The 18,110-nt window shown below is 44.0% G+C and overlaps 1 protein-coding gene across 1 annotated transcript in view; it reads right to left on the bottom strand.

Annotated features, from left to right (window-relative positions):
• The window catches only part of htr3b (5-hydroxytryptamine (serotonin) receptor 3B), a 39,431-nt gene extending 27,530 nt beyond the window's left edge, over positions 1–11,901 (bottom strand). Inside the window, exon 1 of the mRNA XM_078199155.1 lies at positions 11,865–11,901. Coding sequence (XP_078055281.1) covers positions 11,865–11,901 — 37 coding nt within the window. The remainder of the gene's footprint in view (positions 1–11,864) is intronic.
• Positions 11,902–18,110: the final 6,209 nt, after the last annotated feature.

The following is an 18,110-nucleotide window of genomic DNA, read 5'->3' as shown; positions in this document are numbered from 1 at the left end:
ACACGAGGAGAATGTGCAAACTCCACACAGACAGTGACCCGAGCCGGGAATCGAACCCGGGACCCTGGAGCTGTGAAGCAGCAGTGCTAACCACTGTGCTACCGTGCCGCCCTACTTTGTAGAGTGTCTTACCAATAACCTGACATTCTCATATGAAGGTGTTAGATGGACATGATGCATTGACAGGATATGCAATGAGATAACAATGGAGCTGCCACTATCAGACTAATGTTAGGAATGAGACTTAGAAATCATAGATTGTGACAGATCTAAGATCTAAAACTATATTTGAAAAAAAATCAAATTAAGTGCACAAACAATTTGTGGAAGTTGATTAATTTTTACACTCAGGATATTGACTCCGAATTTCTTCTGTCCCCATTATCAGCAGTTTCACTTGAATGGAACTGAATATTTATGGTACATTAATGGGCAATGCGGTTGGACAAGTTATCCACTGTTACCAAGCTGAATTTCTACCCAAAAAGATTTGTCTTGTACGATCTCTGACATTCATCAACCTATAGAATTTTTCTTGTCCCAACCATTAATAGATACTGTCCAATAGATTTCCCCCTGTCCCGACCACTGCAGACATTGACCAATCGAGTTGCTCCTATCCCAACCACTAACAGATATTAACCAATAGGTTTCCTCCTGTCCCAACCATATTGACCAACTGAGCACCTTCTGTTTCAAACATTGAAAGGCACTGATCTCTGGAGTTCTTCCTGTCGCAACTACTAATACATCCGTATGAACCAATTGAAACCCATGTGGTTAAAAACCTGCTAAGGGACAGAAGTCAAAGAGTAGTCGCGAATAAACACAGAATATGCTAGAAAATCTCAGCAGTCTGACAGCATCTGTGGGGAAAGAATAGAGTCAACGTTTCGAGTCTGGATGATCCTTGGTCAGAGTGGTAAATCGTTGCTTTCAGAATGGAGGGAAGTGTACTGTGGTTTTCTCTAGAAGACTGTTGTAAGTCTGCTGCTTTTAGGTTTACAGTAATGACCTCTCCTTGGATACAGAGGACATAATTTCATAGTGTGCAGACGACTCAAATCTCTGAAGTGTAGTAAGCAGTGAGGAGGATAGGACCAGACTTCAGGTGGACATGGACAAACTGAAGGAATAAGCAGACACATGACAGGTGAAACTTAATGCAGAGAAGAGTGGTCATGCACTTTGGAAGAAGGAATGAGGAGAAGCAATACAAACTAAACATTTTTACATGATGTGGAGTTGCCGGCTTTGGACTGGGGCAGGCACAGTAAGTAGTCAGGTGATGAAGGGGCAACACTCTGAAAGCTCGTGCTACCAAATAAACCTGTTGGACTTTAACCTGGTGTTGTGAGACTACTTATTGTACATTTTTACAGAGATTGAATGAGTAGAGAGACCTTTGAAGCTGTCAGGGCAAATAAAGTAAGGCTGTTCAAAAAAAAACACATAGGATCTTTGGCTTTATAGAATCATAGAGTAGAATCTTGGAATCCCTTCAGTGCAGACGAGGCCATTTGACCCATCGACTCTGCACCGATTCTCTGACAGAGTACACAGACAAAGGCTCTCTCCCCTGCCCTAATCCTGTAACCCCACACATTTACCATGGCTAATCCATCCAACCTACACATCTTTGTAGTGTGGGAGCAAACTGAAGCACCTGGAGGAAACCCACGCAGACATGGGGAGAACGTGCAAACTCTACACAGTCACCCAAGGCCAGAATTGAACTTGGGTCCCTGGAGCTGTGAGGCAGCAGTGCTAACCACTATGCCACCGAGCCACCTTATAGATAGGGACATAGCATACAAAAGCAGGGGAGTTATGCTGAATCTTTAAAAATACCTGGCTAGGTTTCAGCTGGAGTATTGTGACCAATTCAGGGCACAAGTTTTCAGAAGGATGTCAAAGGCCTTGAAAAGGGCATGTAGGACCTCGATTACAATGGCACCAGGCCTGAGGAACTTCAGTTATATGGAGAGACTCAAGAGGCTGGGACCATTTTCCTTTGAGCAGAGAGAGAGAATGTTAAGCAGGGATCTAATAGATGTGTTCAAAATTGTGAAAGGTTTTGCTCGAGTAAATTGGGGCGAGACTATTTCCATTGGCAGGAGGGTCGGTAAGGTCAGGGCATAGAGTCATAGTCATAGAGTCATAGAAGTTTACAGCATGGAAACAGGCCCTTCGGTCCAACTTGCCCATGCCGCCCCTTTTTTAACCCTGAACATAGAACATAGAACAGTACAGCACAGAACAGGCCCTTCGGCCCACGATGTTGTGCTGAGCTAGTCCCAATTGCCTGTGTTTGGCCCATATCCCTCTATACCCATCTTACCCATGTAATGGTTGGAGGGCCGAAGGGCCTGTTCCTGTGCTGTATTGTTCTTTGTAATTGTCTAAATGCTTTGAAAAGACAAAATTGTACCCGCCTCTACTACTGTCTCTGGCAGTTTGTTCCAGACACTCACTACCCTCTGTGTGAAAAAATTGCCCCTCTGGACACTTTTGTATCTCTCCCCTCTCACCTTAAACCTATGCCCTCTAGTTTTAGACTCCCCTACCTTTGGGAAACGATATTGACTATCTAGCTGATCTATGCCCCTCATTATTTTATAGACCTCTATAAGATCACCCATAAGCCTCCACACTCCAGAGAAAGAAGTCCCAGTCTATCCAGTCTCTCCTTATAACTCAAACCACCAAGTCCCGGGAGCATCCTAGTAAATATTTTTTGCACTCTTTCTCGTTTAATAATATTCTTTCTATAATAGGGTGACCAGAACTGTACACAGTATTCCAAGTGTGGCCTTACCAATGTCTTGTACAACTTCAACAAGATGTCCAAACTCCTGTATTCAATATTCTGACCGATGAAACCAAGCATGCCGAATGCCTTCTTCACCACTCTGTCCACCTGTGACTCCACTTTCAAGGAGCTATGAGTCTGTACACCTAGATCTCTTTGTTCTGTAACTCTCCCCAATGTCCTATCATTAACTGAGTAAGTCCTGCCCTGGTTTAATCTACCAAAATGCATCACCTCGCATTCGTCTAAATTAAACTCCATCTGCCATTCGTCAGCCCACTGACCCAATTGATCAAGATCCCGTTGCAATTGGAGATAACTTTCTTCACTGTCCACTATGCCACCAATCTTGGTGTCATCTGCAAACTTACTAACCATGCCTCCTATATTCTCATCCAAATCATTAATATAAATAACAAAGAACAGTGGGCCCAGCACCGATCCCTGAGGCACACCGCTGGTCACAGGCCTCCAGTTTGAAAAACAACTCTCTACAACCACCCTCTGGCTTCTGTCAAGAACACTGAGCAGAAACTGATAGCCAAGTTCCGCACACACGAGGACGGCCTCAACCGGGATATTGGGTTCATGTCACACTATTTGTAACTCCCACAGTTGCGTGGACCTGCAGAGTTTCACTGGCTGTCTTGTCTGGAGACAATACACATCTTTTTAGCCTGTCTTGATGCTCTCCCCACTCCCATTGTTTTGTTTCTTAAAGACTTGATTAGTTGTAAGTATTCGCATTCCAACCATTATTCATGTAAATTGAGTCTGTGTCTTTATAAGCTCTGTTTGTGAACAGAATTCCCACTCACCTGAAGAAGGGGCTTAGAGCTTCGAAAGCTTGTGTGGCTTTTGCTACCAAATAAACCTGTTGGACTTTAACCTGGTGTTGTTAAACTTCTTACTGTGTTTACCCCAGTCTAACGCCGGCATCTCCACATTCTGTCAAGAAGCCAATTTTGTATCCATTTAGATACCTCACCCTCATCATTGGATCAGGAATTGGCTAGCGGATAGGAAACAGAGGGTGGTGGTTGATAGTAAATATTCATCATGGAGTGCGGTTACAAGTGGTGTACCTCAGGGATCTGTTTTGGGGCCACTGCTGTTTGTAATATTTATTAATGATCTGGATGAGGGTATAGTTGGGTGGATTAGCAAATTTGCTGATGACACCAAAGTCGGTGGTGTGGTAGACAGTGAGGAAGGGTGTCGTAGTTTGCAGGAAGACTTAGACAGGTTGCAAAGTTGGGCCGAGAGGTGGCGGATGGAGTTTAATGCGGAGAAGTGTGAGGTAATTCACTTTGGTAGGAATAACAGATGTGTTGAGTATAGGGCTAACGGGAGGACTTTGAATAGTGTGGAGGAGCAGAGGGATCTAGGTGTATGTGTGCATAGATCCCTGAAAGTTGGGAATCAAGTAGATAAGGTTGTTAAGAAGGCATATGGTGTCTTGGCGTTTATTGGTAGGGGGATTGAATTTAGGAGTCGTAGCGTTATGTTGCAACTGTACACAACTCTGGTGCGGCCGCACTTGGAGTACTGTGTGCAGTTCTGGTCCCCACATTACAGGAAGGATGTGGAGGCTTTGGAGAGGGTGCAGAGGAGGTTTACCAGGATGTTGCCTGGTATGGAGGGGAGATCCTATGAGGAGAGGCTGAGGGATTTGGGATTGTTTTCGCTGGAAAGGCGGCGGCTAAGAGGGGATCTTATTGAAACATATAAGATGATTAGAGTTTTAGATAGGGTGGATAGTGATAGCCTTTTTCCTCTGATGGAGAAATCCAGCACGAGGGGGCATGGCTTTAAATTGAGGGGGGGTAGTTATAGAACCGATGTCAGGGGTAGGTTCTTTACCCAGAGGGTGGTGAGGGATTGGAATGCCCTGCCAGCATCAGTAGTAAATGCGCCTAGTTTGGGGGCGTTTAAGAGATCCGTAGATAGGTTCATGGACGAAAAGAAATTGGTTTAGGTTGGAGGGTCACAGTTTTTTTTTTAACTGGTCGGTGCAACATCGTGGGCCGAAGGGCCTGTTCTGCGCTGTAATGTTCTATGTTCTATGTTCTATGTTCACCCTGGATCCCGTGAGATTTAACTTTATGCAACAACCTACCATGCGGTATCTTGTCAAAGGCCTTGTTAAAGTCCATGTAGACAACATCAACTGCACTGCCCTCATCTACCTTCTTGGTTACCCCTTCAAAAAACTCAATTAAATTTGTGAGTCATGATTTTCCACTCACAAAGCCATGCTGACTGTCCCTAACCAGTCCTTGCATCTCTAAATGTCTGTAGATCCTGTCTCTCAAAATACCTTCCAACAATTTACCCACCACAGATGTGAGGCTCACTGGCCTGTAGTTCCCAGGCTTTTCCCTGCAGCCCTTTTTAAACAAAGGCACAACATTTGCCAATCTCCAATCTTCAGGCACCTCACCCATGGCGATCGATGATTCAAATATCTCGGCTAGGGGACATGCAATTTCCTCCCTGGCCTCCCACAACGTCCTGGGATATACTTCATCAAGTCTCGGGGATTTATCTACCTTGATGCGCTTTAAGACTTCCAACACCTCCTTCTCCGTAATATGTACACTCCTCAAGTCATCACTATTTATTTCCCCAAGTTCCCTAACATCCATGCTTTTCTCAACAGTAAATACCAATGAGAAATATTCATTTAGGATCTCACCCATCTCTTGTGGATCCGCACATAGATGACCTTGTTGATCCTTAAGAGGCCCTACTCTCTCCCTTGTTACTCTTTTGCCCTTTATGTATTTGTAGAAGCTCTTTGGATTCTCCTTTGCCTTATCTGCCAAAACAATTTTGTGTCCACTTTTTGCCCTCTTGATTTCTCTCTTAACTCTACTCCTACACCCCCTATACTCTTCAAGAGATTCACTTGATCCCAGCTGCCTATGCATGTCATGTGCCTCTTTCTTCTCCTTGACCAGGGCCTCAATATCCCGAGTCCTCCAGGGTTCCCGACTTCTGCCAGCCTTGCCCTTCACTCTTAGAGGAATGTGTTTACCCTGAACCCTGGTTAACACACTTTTGAAAGCATGCCACTTACCAGGTATCCCTTTGCATTCCCACAGACTCCCCCAATCAATTTTTGAAAGTTCCTGCCTGATCCCATCAAAATTGGCCTTGCCCCAATTTAGAATTTTAACTTTTGGGACAGACCTATCATTCTCCATACCTATCTTAAAACTAATAGAATTATGGTCACTGGTCCCAAAGTGATCCCTCACGAACACTTCTGTCACCTGCCCTTCCTTATTTCCCAAGAGGTGGTTAGGTTTTGCCCCCTCTCTAGTCGGGCCATCCACGTACCGAATGAGAAATTCCTACTGAATACACTCAACAAATTTCTCTCCATCCAACCCTCTAATACTATGGCTGTCCCAGTCAATGTTGGGAAAATTAAAATCTCCGACTATTACCACCCTATTGTCAGAAGGTATTTTGAGAGACAGGATCTACAGGCATTTAGAGATGCAAGGACTGGTTAGGGACAGTCAGCATGGCTTTGTGAGTGGAAAATCATGTCTCACAAATTTAATTGAGTTTTTTGAAGGGGTAACCAAGAAGGTAGATGAGGGCAGTGCAGTTGATGTTGTCTACATGGACTTTAGCAAGGCCTTTGACAAGATACCGCATGGTAGGTTGTTGCATAAAGTTAAATCTCACGGGATCCAGGGTGAGGTATCTAAATGGATACAAAATTGGCTTCTTGACAGAAGCCAGAGGGTGGTTATAGAGAGTTGTTTTTCAAACTGGAGGCCTGTGACCAGCGGTGTGCCTCAGGGATCAGCGCTGAGCCCACTGTTCTTTGTCATTTATATTAATGATTTGGATGAGAATATAGGGTGCATGGTTAGTAAGTTTGCAGATGACACCAAGATTGGTGGCATAGTGGACAGTGAAGAAAGTTATCTCCATTTGCAACGGGATCTTGATCAATTGGGTCAGTGGGCTGACGAATGGCAGGTGGAGTTTAATTTAGACGAATGCGAGGTGATGCATTTTGGTAGATTAAACCAGGGCAGGACTTACTCAGTTAATGATAGGACATTGGGGAGAGTTACAGAACAAAGAGATCGAGGGGTACATGTTCATAGCTCCTTGAAAGTGGAGTCACAGGTGGACAGAGTGGTGAAAAAGGCATTTGACATGCTTGGTTTCATCGGTCAGAACATTGAATACAGGAGTTTGGACGTCTTGTTGAAGTTGTACAAGACATTGGTAAGGCCACACTTGGAATACTGTGTGCAATTCTAGTCACCCTATTATAGAAAGGATATTATTAAACGAGAAAGAGTGCAGAAAAGATTTACTGGGATGCTGCCAGGGCTTGATGGATTGAGTTATAAGGAGAGGTTGAATAGACTGGGACTTTTTTCTCTAGAGCATAGGAGGCTGAGGGGTGATCTTATAGAGGTCTATAAAATAATGAGGGGCATAGATCAGCTAGATAGTCAATATCTTTTCCCAAAGGTAGGGGAGTCTAAAACTAGAGGGCATAGGTTTAAGGTGAGAGGGGAGAGATGCAAAAGTGTCCAGAGGGGCAATTGTTTCACACAGAGGGTGGTGAGTGTCTGGAACAAGCTGCCAGAGGTAGTAGTAGAGGCAGGTACAATTTTATCTTTTAAAAAGCATTTAGATAGTTACATGGCTACGATGGGTATAGAGGGATATGGACCAAATGCGGGCAATTGGGATTAGCTTAGGGGTTTTAAAAAAAGGGGCAGCATGGACAAATTGGGCCATGCTGTAAACCTCTATGACTCTATGATAACTTACCCACTGCAGATGTGAGGCTCACCGGCCTGTAGTTCCCAGGCTTTTCCCCTACAACCCTTCTTAGACAAAGGCACAACATTTGCCACCCTCCAATCTTCAGGCACCTCACCTGTGACTATCGATGATTCACATATCTCTGCTAGGGGATCCGCAATTTCCTCCCACAGTGTCCTGGGATACACTTCATCAGGTCCTGGGGATTTATCTGCCTTGATGCGCTTGGATTAAGGCAATTGATAAAAGAAAAGGGAGGAGATGAGGAGAATATATTTTAACCTAATAAATTGTTCTGATCTGAGATATGCTATCTGAAAGGGAAATCAAAGCAGATTTTGTAGCAGCTTTCCAAAGAGGAATTGGATAAATACTCAAAAGGGAATAATGTGCAGGGATCTGGGAAAAGAGCAGGCGAGGATGGGACTAATTCTTCCTCTTCCAACCACAGACAGGTAGTGATCTATAAAGTTTAACTTGTCTCAAACTATAATGGACTGCCTCAGAGGGTATGTCCCACATCCACCTTCCACTATGGGGGTGGGGAGGTCAAAATTATTTTTTTTAACGGCAATACTAATTTTTGCTTTCAGATCTTCAAGTGATCCCACCAGGCTCATTAATGGTGATATTTATGATATCAGTTGATTGGTATGACTTAACCCTTGTTTTAGATTCTCATTTGAGGCCCCACTTCATTCAAAATCAATTCTCAGCACTTATCCCTTACCACAATGGCTTGTTAATGGCTGTGTGTTAAGGGCCTGATTTCCAAAGTAATTATGTCTCTGAAGAGCTGTTTGTGAAAAGGCACTTACTGTGCAAATGATCACTGCAGAGATTTTCTCCTTGGTAATTAATGCTTCGATCATGAAGCCTGCAGTCTGGTATTTTCCAATCGAGGGAGTTTACATGGAACATCAAGATTTTCTTCAGCCTAGGCCCCTTTACCTTGTAACATTAACCTTTGAATGACTGTTTTTATTGAGTGGAATTTTGTCCCATTTGAATACCCCACAATATCTATCAGACACAAATGCAAGAAGAAGCTTAAGCCACAAATTTCAAACTACATGCACTTTTGGGCAGGGAGTTATTTTTCCTTTATTCTTTCATGGGTAAAGCCAGCATTTGTTGTCCAACCTAATTGCCCTTGAACTGAAGATTTCATAGGGCAGTTCAGAGTCAACCACGTTCCTGTAGGTGTGAAGTCACATGTAGCCAAACCAGGGCAAGGACAGCAGATTCCACTCCACCCACAGGACACTAATGAACCAAATGGGTCTTTACAATAATCAATGGTAACTTCATGGTCACTGGATTTATATTCCAGATTTATTCCACCAGCTGATGTGTTGGGATTTGTAGCCATCTCTTCAGAGCATTGTAAGAAGTCTCACACCACAAGGTTAAAGTCCAACAGGTTTATTTGGAATCGCGAGCTTTTGGAGCGCTGCTCTTTCATCAGGTGAGTGGAGGTAGGTTCACTCTACTTCCACTCACCTGATGAAGGAGCAATACTCTGAAAGCTCGTAATTCCAGATAAACCTGTTGGACTTTAACCTGGTGTTGTGAGGCTTCTTACTGTGCCCACCCTAATCCAACACCAGCATCTCCACTTCAGAGCATTAGCCTGGGCCTCTGGATTACAAGTACAGTGGCATTACCACAATGCCACCATCTCCCCAATTATGAGAAGATTTCTTGTGATTTTCCAATCTCAAATGGGTGAACCTTTGTGTTCATGAAATCCACTTTGGGAAAAAGTGTTCCTGTAATATTGTATTTTCACAACAGTGTAGAGAACCAAACTTTTTGGCATCAATTCAAATGCGCAGTTACCAAATGAAGTAGGCAAATAATGTAGTTTCATTTAAGGGGGAGTTAGATAAGCAGAAGAGAGAGAAAGGAATAGAAGGATATGTTGGTGCGATTAGTTGAAGAAGGATGGAGATTTTGGGTATGTACCATAGAATTCCTGATGCAGAAAGAAGCCCACCTGGCTCATCAAGTCTGCACCCTCTCTCTGAAAGAGCATTCCTTCCACACACCCCTGCAACCCCCTCGCACCCCCCCCCCCCCCCGCAACCCCCCCTGCCCCCCCCCCCCCGCAACCCCCCCTGCCCCCCCCCCCACCCCCCACCGCCCCCCCCCCCCCCCCCCCCCCGCCCTCCCAGCCCTCCTCTCCCCACATAGTTACCTAACCTGCACATCTTGGAATATTAGGGTGCAATTTAGCATGGCTAACCACCTAACCTGCTTGTCTTTGGACTGTGGGAGGGAGCCTGAACACCCGGCCGAAACCCACGCAGACATGTGGAGAACATGCAAACTCCACACAGATTTACTCAAGACGGGATAGAACCCAGTTCCCCAGAGCTGTGAGGCAGCAGTGCTAAGCACTGTGTCACCGTGCTGCCCTGTGAATAAATCGCGACATAGATCCGTTAGATCGAATGGACAGTTTCTGTGTTGTAAATACTGAACAAGTTTACTTTTAGAATCTCCTTGTCTGCGTCATTCTTCCACACAAGTCTCTGTAAAACAGACGGAGCTTGAAATCCAGGAAAGAAATGACTTGGAAGATACAAACACACATAACCTGGGATTCAATGTACAACACAGAAAAAATGCAGCAAGGAAGAAGAAGAGAAGAGAAGAAAGTCAAAGGAGTTACCAGTGTAGGGCAATTAGTAAAATAATGAGAGGCAAGCACAGTAACTTCATTGCAGTGTTAATGTAAGCTTACTTAAACAAACTTTAACTTTAAGGTGTTTGTAGAGGAATCTAAAGTTGCAGATGAATTGAAAGAAGTGACAATTTGTAAAAACCCATCAGTTGAGCTATTTAAATGTTGGCGGGGTTCAGGAATTTTCACTGATATTTGAAGATTCACTCTCCAAACTGTTATAAAACAGGATGTGTAATTCTGCCCGTGATCCAACAATATTGCAAATGTTAAGGCAGCACGAGTTAATTCAACAATATTGACACATTACTAAAACAATCCATCAGCAGCAGCCTGAAGCTTATCATTAAGCTTGGGAAACTTGAGAAAGTTTCATGAGAAACTTGGGCAAAGGGCTAAGTTTCCAAAGGGTAAGAGAAAGGTAAAGATGAATGATAAACTGTTTAACTGCCCAAGCATTAATTTCAAAGTCTGTCGATTGTCAGAGGGAATGAAAATTGGAAGTACGATAATTATCATATAAATAACAGTATTCCTTCATATGAAATAAAGAATTACATTCTCGCAGTAGAATGACTACTTGGAAATCCACGGTGGCACAGTGGTTAGCACTGCTGCCTCACAGCGCCAGGGACCCGGGTTTGATTCCCAGCTTAGGTCTCTGTCTCTCTGGAGTCTGTACGTTTTCCCTGTGTCTGCGGGGGTCTCCTCCGGGTGCTCTGGTTTCCTCCCACAGTCCAAAAGACTTGCTGGTTAGGTGCATTGGCCATGCTAAATTCTCCCTTAGTGTACCCGAACAGGTGCTGGAGTGTGGCAACTAGGGGATTTTCACAGTAACTTTAAAAGTAAAGTTAAAGTTTATTTATTAGTCACAAGTCGGCTTACATTAACACTGTAATTAAGTTACTGTGAGAACTTCATTGCAGTGTTGACGTAAGCCTACTTGTGACACTAATAAATAAACTTAAACTTAAAAATCCATGGGTTCGAGTATTTGTTGCGGGTTTTGTGGAGTTATTGAACTAATTTCCTCATCAATATAAAGACAGAAAAATTGTTACATTCCAGTCGTGTTCATTGTCCAAACCTCGCAAAGTCCCTCGAATGCAAGTGGTTAAAAATCAAAATATTTGCCATAATCTGTTTCAATTCAAATTCTTCCAAAGTAGACTTGGGAATGTATAATAGAACCACAGATGAAAATTATTGATAAAAAATTGTACCATGTTTGTGTGAAATATCATTGCAATTATCTAATAATTTGGAAGCACTGGTATCTTGAAATATTTGGGCTTTGGTATCAAATGTATTTTGGCCCCAAAATAAATCCCCTCATTTTATTTCATCCTCAGAATAGCATTTGCAAACTTACTGATAAAAACCACCCAGCCGCAATGACAAAAACATTCGGCACTCTGCATTGTTACGCTTGTTCAGTAAAATGGGATATAATTGGGTGAAGCTTTTAAGAGACATTTAAATGTTTTTCAAAATACACACAAGCTCATTCACAGGGCTCAGAGATAGACAAGAAGAGTTTTGACAAGGACTTACCTGAAAACAGGTAGAAGATGAGTGGAAACAATGCCATTTTCGTCCTGCAGGTATTGGAACCCATTGTTGATTTGCTTATGTACGCACTGAAACCAGGTGAAAATTACTTAGCAATTCTCGGCAGGGTGACTTTTATATGGTTTAAATAGCAGCTTGGGTTAATTAATCCCAAGTCTCGTGTTAACATTATCAATCTATTGCTTTCCATTATAATCTGATCTCTGACATTATCTTGATGCAAAAGGCCAAAGCTAGGAGAGAAGCTGAAGATTGTAATTTGGCCTCCAGTTTTCTGACTATAGATTGCAATTTGATTTCACTGTGAATGAGAGAAGTTAAATGGATAATGGGTTTAATGGGAGTGGATCTCCAGAGGTTTGTAATACCTACACTGAGCAATAGGAAACACACTTAACGCTTTCCTACAATTGTCTGCAGCCAGGCGTAATGTCACCCCTGACATGGCTGATGTCCAATATTCTCACCTGTCACCGCTCTGGATTTTGAGAGGAGAGTTCAGTTTTCTGAGTGAGCTCTCCAGGTAATTCTATGTTATTGATCAGTTAAACTGCCCTCCGAAATGTCCTGACAAGCCCCTTGAAACAGGTGAAGTGAACGTAAACTGGCCTCCTTGCCGGTAACTCTCCCACATGCCACGGATCAATAATGATAAAACAGTTGTGATTTAGGAGACACTGATGGCAGGGACCTTGCTGAATTTACCTCAAGACGTTTGCCGGGATTCTGCAAACCTTGCCCGCTGCTGGGATTATCCGGTCTCGTTGCTGTGAATGGAGATTTGGCAGAGCAGCAATTTCTCCATTCTCACTGGTTGCAAGAACAGAGAATTCCAGCTGTTATTGCCGGCTGTGCAACCTGTGACTTCAGTGATCACACCATTATAAGAACATAAGCACTAGGAGCAGGAGTAGGCCATCCGGCCCCTCGAGCTTGCTCCGCCATTCAATAAGATCATGGCTGATCTTTTCGTGGACTCAGCTTCACTTACCCGCCCGCTCACCATAACCCTTAATTCCTTTACTCTTCAAAAATCTATCTATCTTTGCCTTAAAAACATTCAATGAGGTAGCCTCAACTGCTTCACTGGGCAGGAAATTCTACAGGTTCACAACCCTTTGGGTGAAGATGTTCTTCCTCAACTCAGTCCTAAATCTGCTTCCCCTTATTTTGAGGCTATGCCCCCTAGTTCTCGTTTCACCCGCCAGTGGAAACGACTTCCCTGCTTCTATCTTATCCATTCCCTTCATAGTCTTATATGTTTCGATAAGATCCCCGTCATTCTTCTGAATTCCAATGAGTATAGCCCCAATCTACTCAGTCTCTCCTCATAAGCCAACCCTCTCAACTCCAGAATCAACCTAGTGAATCTCCTCTGTATCCCCTCCAGTGCCAGTATATCCTTTCTCAAGTAAGGAGACCAAAACTGTACACAGTACTCCAGGTGTGGCCTCACCAGAACCTTATACAGCTGCAACATAACCTCGCTGTTTTTAAACTCCATACTTCTAGCAATGAAGGACAACATTCCATTTGCCTTCTTAATTACCTGTTGCTTAATGCTAGAGTAAAGATAACACGAAGCAAATTTGTGGATGATCATTGGTGGGCAGTATGTCTCCCTTTCTGAATTAGAGAGAAGGACCACTTCAAAAGGAAGTTTCACTCAATGCTGTCAGAGCTCCAGGCACAGACCCTTGCTAGTTCTTATGGCTTTCTCCTAGGGCATTGATGAGCAACCTGTGGCCTGGGAGCCACGTGCGGCCCAGCTGGGTTCTGAGTGTGACCCACGAGACATTCTGTTGACTGTTGCCCACACGCAGATTTGTTGCATTCCGCTGGTTTCCATCTATGTGGTTTCTTTTCTTATTGTATGAATAAAGTGATACATATGTGAACATAGGAACATAGGAATTAGGAACAGAAGTAGGCAAATTCAGCCCTCTGAGCCCGCTCCGCCATTCAATCAAATCATAGCTGATCTCTCCCTCGTCTCAAATCCACCTCCTCACCTGTTCCCCATATCCCTCTTTTGCTTTTTTCATTAGAAATATGTCTATCTCCCTCTTGAAACCATTCAACGATTCAGACTCCTCCTCGCTATGGTGTCAATTGCATGGAACATTGACTGTGAGAGTTGCCTGCTCCCCCTGCGTCCAATCAAAGTGTAAATACTTATTTTTTTCATACCATTTAAAGTTGACAGTTCTATTAATATATGAATGATTAAGCATTTTCTATAGCTCGTTATGAAATATTCAGCATGTATTAAGTGTATTTAATCTTATTTGTGGGGTCAAGGTTAGTGAAGAAGCCCGATTTCAATACTGTGGCCCACTCATTTGTCTAAACTGCCCATCACTGCTTATGTGCGTTCGCCAGTCAGTGAGAAAGGTTCATCCACCAGAGGGCAGCATGGTGGCACAGTGGTTAAGAACATAAGAACATAAGAAATAGGAGCAGGAGTAGGCCATCTAGCCCCTTGAGCCTGCCCCGCCATTCAATAAGATCATGGCTGATCTGAAGTGGAACAGTTCCACTTACCCGCCTGATCCCTATAACCCCTAATTCCCTTACCGATCAGGAATCCATCTATCCGTGATTTAAACATATTCAATGAGGTAGCCTCCACCACTTCAGTGGGCAGAGAATTCCAGAGATTCACCACCCTCTGAGAGAAGAAGTTCCTCCTCAACTCTGTCCTAAACTGACCCCCCTTTATTTTGCGGCTGTGCCCTCTAGTTCTAGTTTCCTTTCTAAGTGGAAAGAATCTCTCCACCTCTACCCTATCCAGCCCCTTCATTATCTTATAGGTCTCTATAAGATCCCCCCTCAGCCTTCTAAATTCCAATGAGTACAAACCCAATCTACTCAGTCTCTCCTCATAATCAACACCCCTCATCTCTGGTATCAACCTGGTGAACCTTCTCTGCACTCCCTCCAAGGCCAATATATCCTTCCGCAAATAAGGGGACCAATACTGCACACAGTATTCCAGCTGCGGCCTCACCAATGCTCTGTACAGATACAGCAAGACATCTCTGCTTTTATATTCTATCCCCCTTGCGATATAGGCCAACATCCCATTTGCCTTCTTGATCACCTGTTGCACCTGCAGACTGGGTTTTTGCGTCTCATGCACAAGTACCCCCAGGTCCCTCTGCACAGCAGCATGTTGTAATTTCTTTCCATTTAGATAATAATCCAATTTGCTATTATTTCTTCCAAAGTGAATAACCTCGCATTTGTCAACGTTATACTCCATCTGTCAGTTCCTCGCCCACTCACTCAGCCTGTCCAAATCTCTCTGCAGACCTTCTACGCCCTGCACTGCTGCCTCACAGTGCCAGGGACCTGGGTTCAATTGGGTCACTGTCTATGTAGAATTTGCATGTTCTCCCCGTGTCTGCGTGGGTTTCCTCCCACAGTCCGAAAGACGTGCTGGTTAGGTGCATTGGCCATGCTAAATTCCCCCTCAGTGAATCTGAACAGGTGCTGGAGTGTGGCGACTGGGGGATTTTCACAAAAACCTCATTTCGGTGTTAACGTAAGCCTACTTGTGACACTGATAGATAAACTTTAGAAATAAGGTGCCTTGTGAAAAAGCAACTGCACATAGGAATTGCTGAACCAAAGTCCTTTTAATTTGCCTTCTACCATCCTGGCAGTCACATGATGCAATGATAATGAACTTGTTGACCAATCATAGCAATCTGTTGCAAATGAATTGATAGAAGTTGATTGCTATGGTCTTTGGGGACCATATCCCAATCTTGGGAAACCAGAAGTCACCACGTTCCACATGAACATGTTACACTCATTACATGTACTGTTCTTTTTCTCATCATCCTGAGAAATTTCCCTCATTTCACTGTTGTTTTAGAGCACCGCCTGCCAATATTTACTAAATTGCGTAAAGTCGTTATCTACAATATAAACTCAACATAAGCTCTGATGGCAAAGGATTCCACTGTTTTTGTGAAATCTCTGCTTAGAAAGCCTGCCAAGTAACTTAGAAAAGGTTCAACCCATCAGCTTGAAGTTCCAAGCAAATTACTGAGGATGCTGGAATCTGAAACAAAAACATAAAATGCTGGAAAATCTCAGCAGGTCTGTGGAGAGAGGATGGAGCCAACGTTTCGAGTCTGTTGGTTCTATTCTCTCTCCATAGATGCTGTTTTTAAGTTTATTTATTAGTGTCACAAGTAGGCTTACATTAACACTACAATGAAGTTACTGTGAAAATTCCCCAGTCGCCACACTCCAGCACCTGTTCGGGCACACTAAGGGAGAATTTAGTGCGGTCAATGCAGCTAACCAGCACATCTTTTGGACTGTGGGAGGAAACCGGAGCACCCGGAGGAAACCCATGCAGACACGGGGAGAACGTGCAGACTCCACACAGACACACACTCAAAGCTGAAATCGAACCCGGGTCCCTGGTGCTGTGAGGCAGCAGTGCTAAACACTGTGCCACCGTGCTAAACCCTGTTGATATTTTCCAGCATCTTCTGTTGTTGTTGCTTTAAGTTACAAATTGCAGAGTTTGCTAACTAGATGTAAACACTGTTAGTAAACAGTTGTATATGTGCTGTGTATTGGTATAATACAGTGTACAGCAATCAAACAAACTAATGATTCTACAATCAGAAATGACTATAATGCAAAAAGCCAATGCTTATGTGAAAATGATTGTGTAGTATTGCTGAAAACAATGGTGGAATGACTCATGAAAAATAGGTGCTGGAGTGGGCCATTCGGCCCTTTAAACCTGCTCCACCATTTACTGATTGATCTTCAATTCAACTTCACCTTCCCGTACTATCCCCATATTCCTTGATTCCCTTAGTAGTCAAAAATCTAAATTGCTTTCTTGAATCTAAGAAGGTCAGAATTAGGAGCAGGTGTTGGCCGCTCAGCCCTAAGAGTCTGCTGTGCCATTCAACGCACCTCCTCTCAGTCCATGTTGTAGCACAACTGTTTCGGTCAGCGGCTAGTTAATGTATCGCAGCTGCCTCAGAATTTCTGGGTTAAAACCCCACTCCAAGACTCCAACTACACAATCAGTGCAGTGATGAAGGGAGTGCTGCATTGTTGCTGCCTTTCAGGTGGTTTATTTAAACCAACAATGACCCCCCCCCCCCACAACCCCCGCCCACCCCCAGCCCCTACCCCCGCCCCCCCCACCCCTCCCCCACCACCACTTCCCTACCCCTCCCACCCCAACGCAGTTCAGGGTAATGTTAAAGATTTAAGAGATTCCATTGGGCTGTTTGAAATAAAACAGGGAGTTCTTCCAGTATCACGGCCAACATTCCTCCCTTGATCAACATCTTTGAAAACAGATTAATGGTCATATTTAGCGGGATCATGTTGTACCCAAATTGGTTGTTGTGTTTGGTGATATAACAATAATAGTCTGAATTTTTTGTCTGCTGGGCACGTGCATTCGATGGCGTCAGAAGCGGGCACAAAACGCCCTTCCGGCCACAGTTGGCCCCAGAACGTGACTTCACACTGGCTGACCAATTAATAGGCAGCCAAATGGGCAGCATGGAGGCACAGTGGTTAGCACTGCTGCCTCACGGCACCAGGGACCCGGGTTCGATTCCTGGCTTGGGTCACTGTCTGTGTGGAGTTTGCACATTTTCCCTGTGTCTGTGTGGGTTTCCTCCGGGTGCTCCGGTTTCCTCCCACAGTCTAAAGATGTGCGGGTTAGGTGGATTGACCATGCTAAATTGCCCCTTAGTGTCAGGGGGACTAGCTAGGGTTAATGCATGTGGCTATAGGGATAGGGGTTGGGTGGGATTATAGTCGGTGCAGACTCGATGGGCCGAATGGCCTCCTTCTGCACTGTAGGATTCTATAAAAGATGTGCTTGGAAAGGCTCAGCTCAGCCAGGGAGGAAGGTGTGGAGAAATGGAAGGGTGCGGCTGGCTTTTCTAATGTGCCCTCTCAGGGGAACAGTCACTGCGGAGCTGTCTCAGGGAGCTGAAGACCTGTAAAAAATAAATTACAATGGAAACTTATGTAAAGAGTTTGTAGGCGTAGTATCCTAACTATGTGAGGGATTGTGAGGTTTCAACAGGAAGAATGTTACATGGTTTGCACGTGTGGATTCAAACAAACACACAACAGGTTTTATTGGGGAGCTGCTCTTGTACTGCATCAGATCATGTGATCAGCTTTTAAAGCAACCTTGCCATCCTTCTAAATATATAACAGTAG

This window comes from Mustelus asterias, chromosome 27 (assembly GCF_964213995.1).
Source record: "Mustelus asterias chromosome 27, sMusAst1.hap1.1, whole genome shotgun sequence".
NCBI lineage: Eukaryota > Metazoa > Chordata > Chondrichthyes > Carcharhiniformes > Triakidae > Mustelus > Mustelus asterias.
The sequence above is the reverse complement of the archived record's forward strand: the minus strand, read 5'-3'. Positions and strand labels throughout refer to the sequence as shown.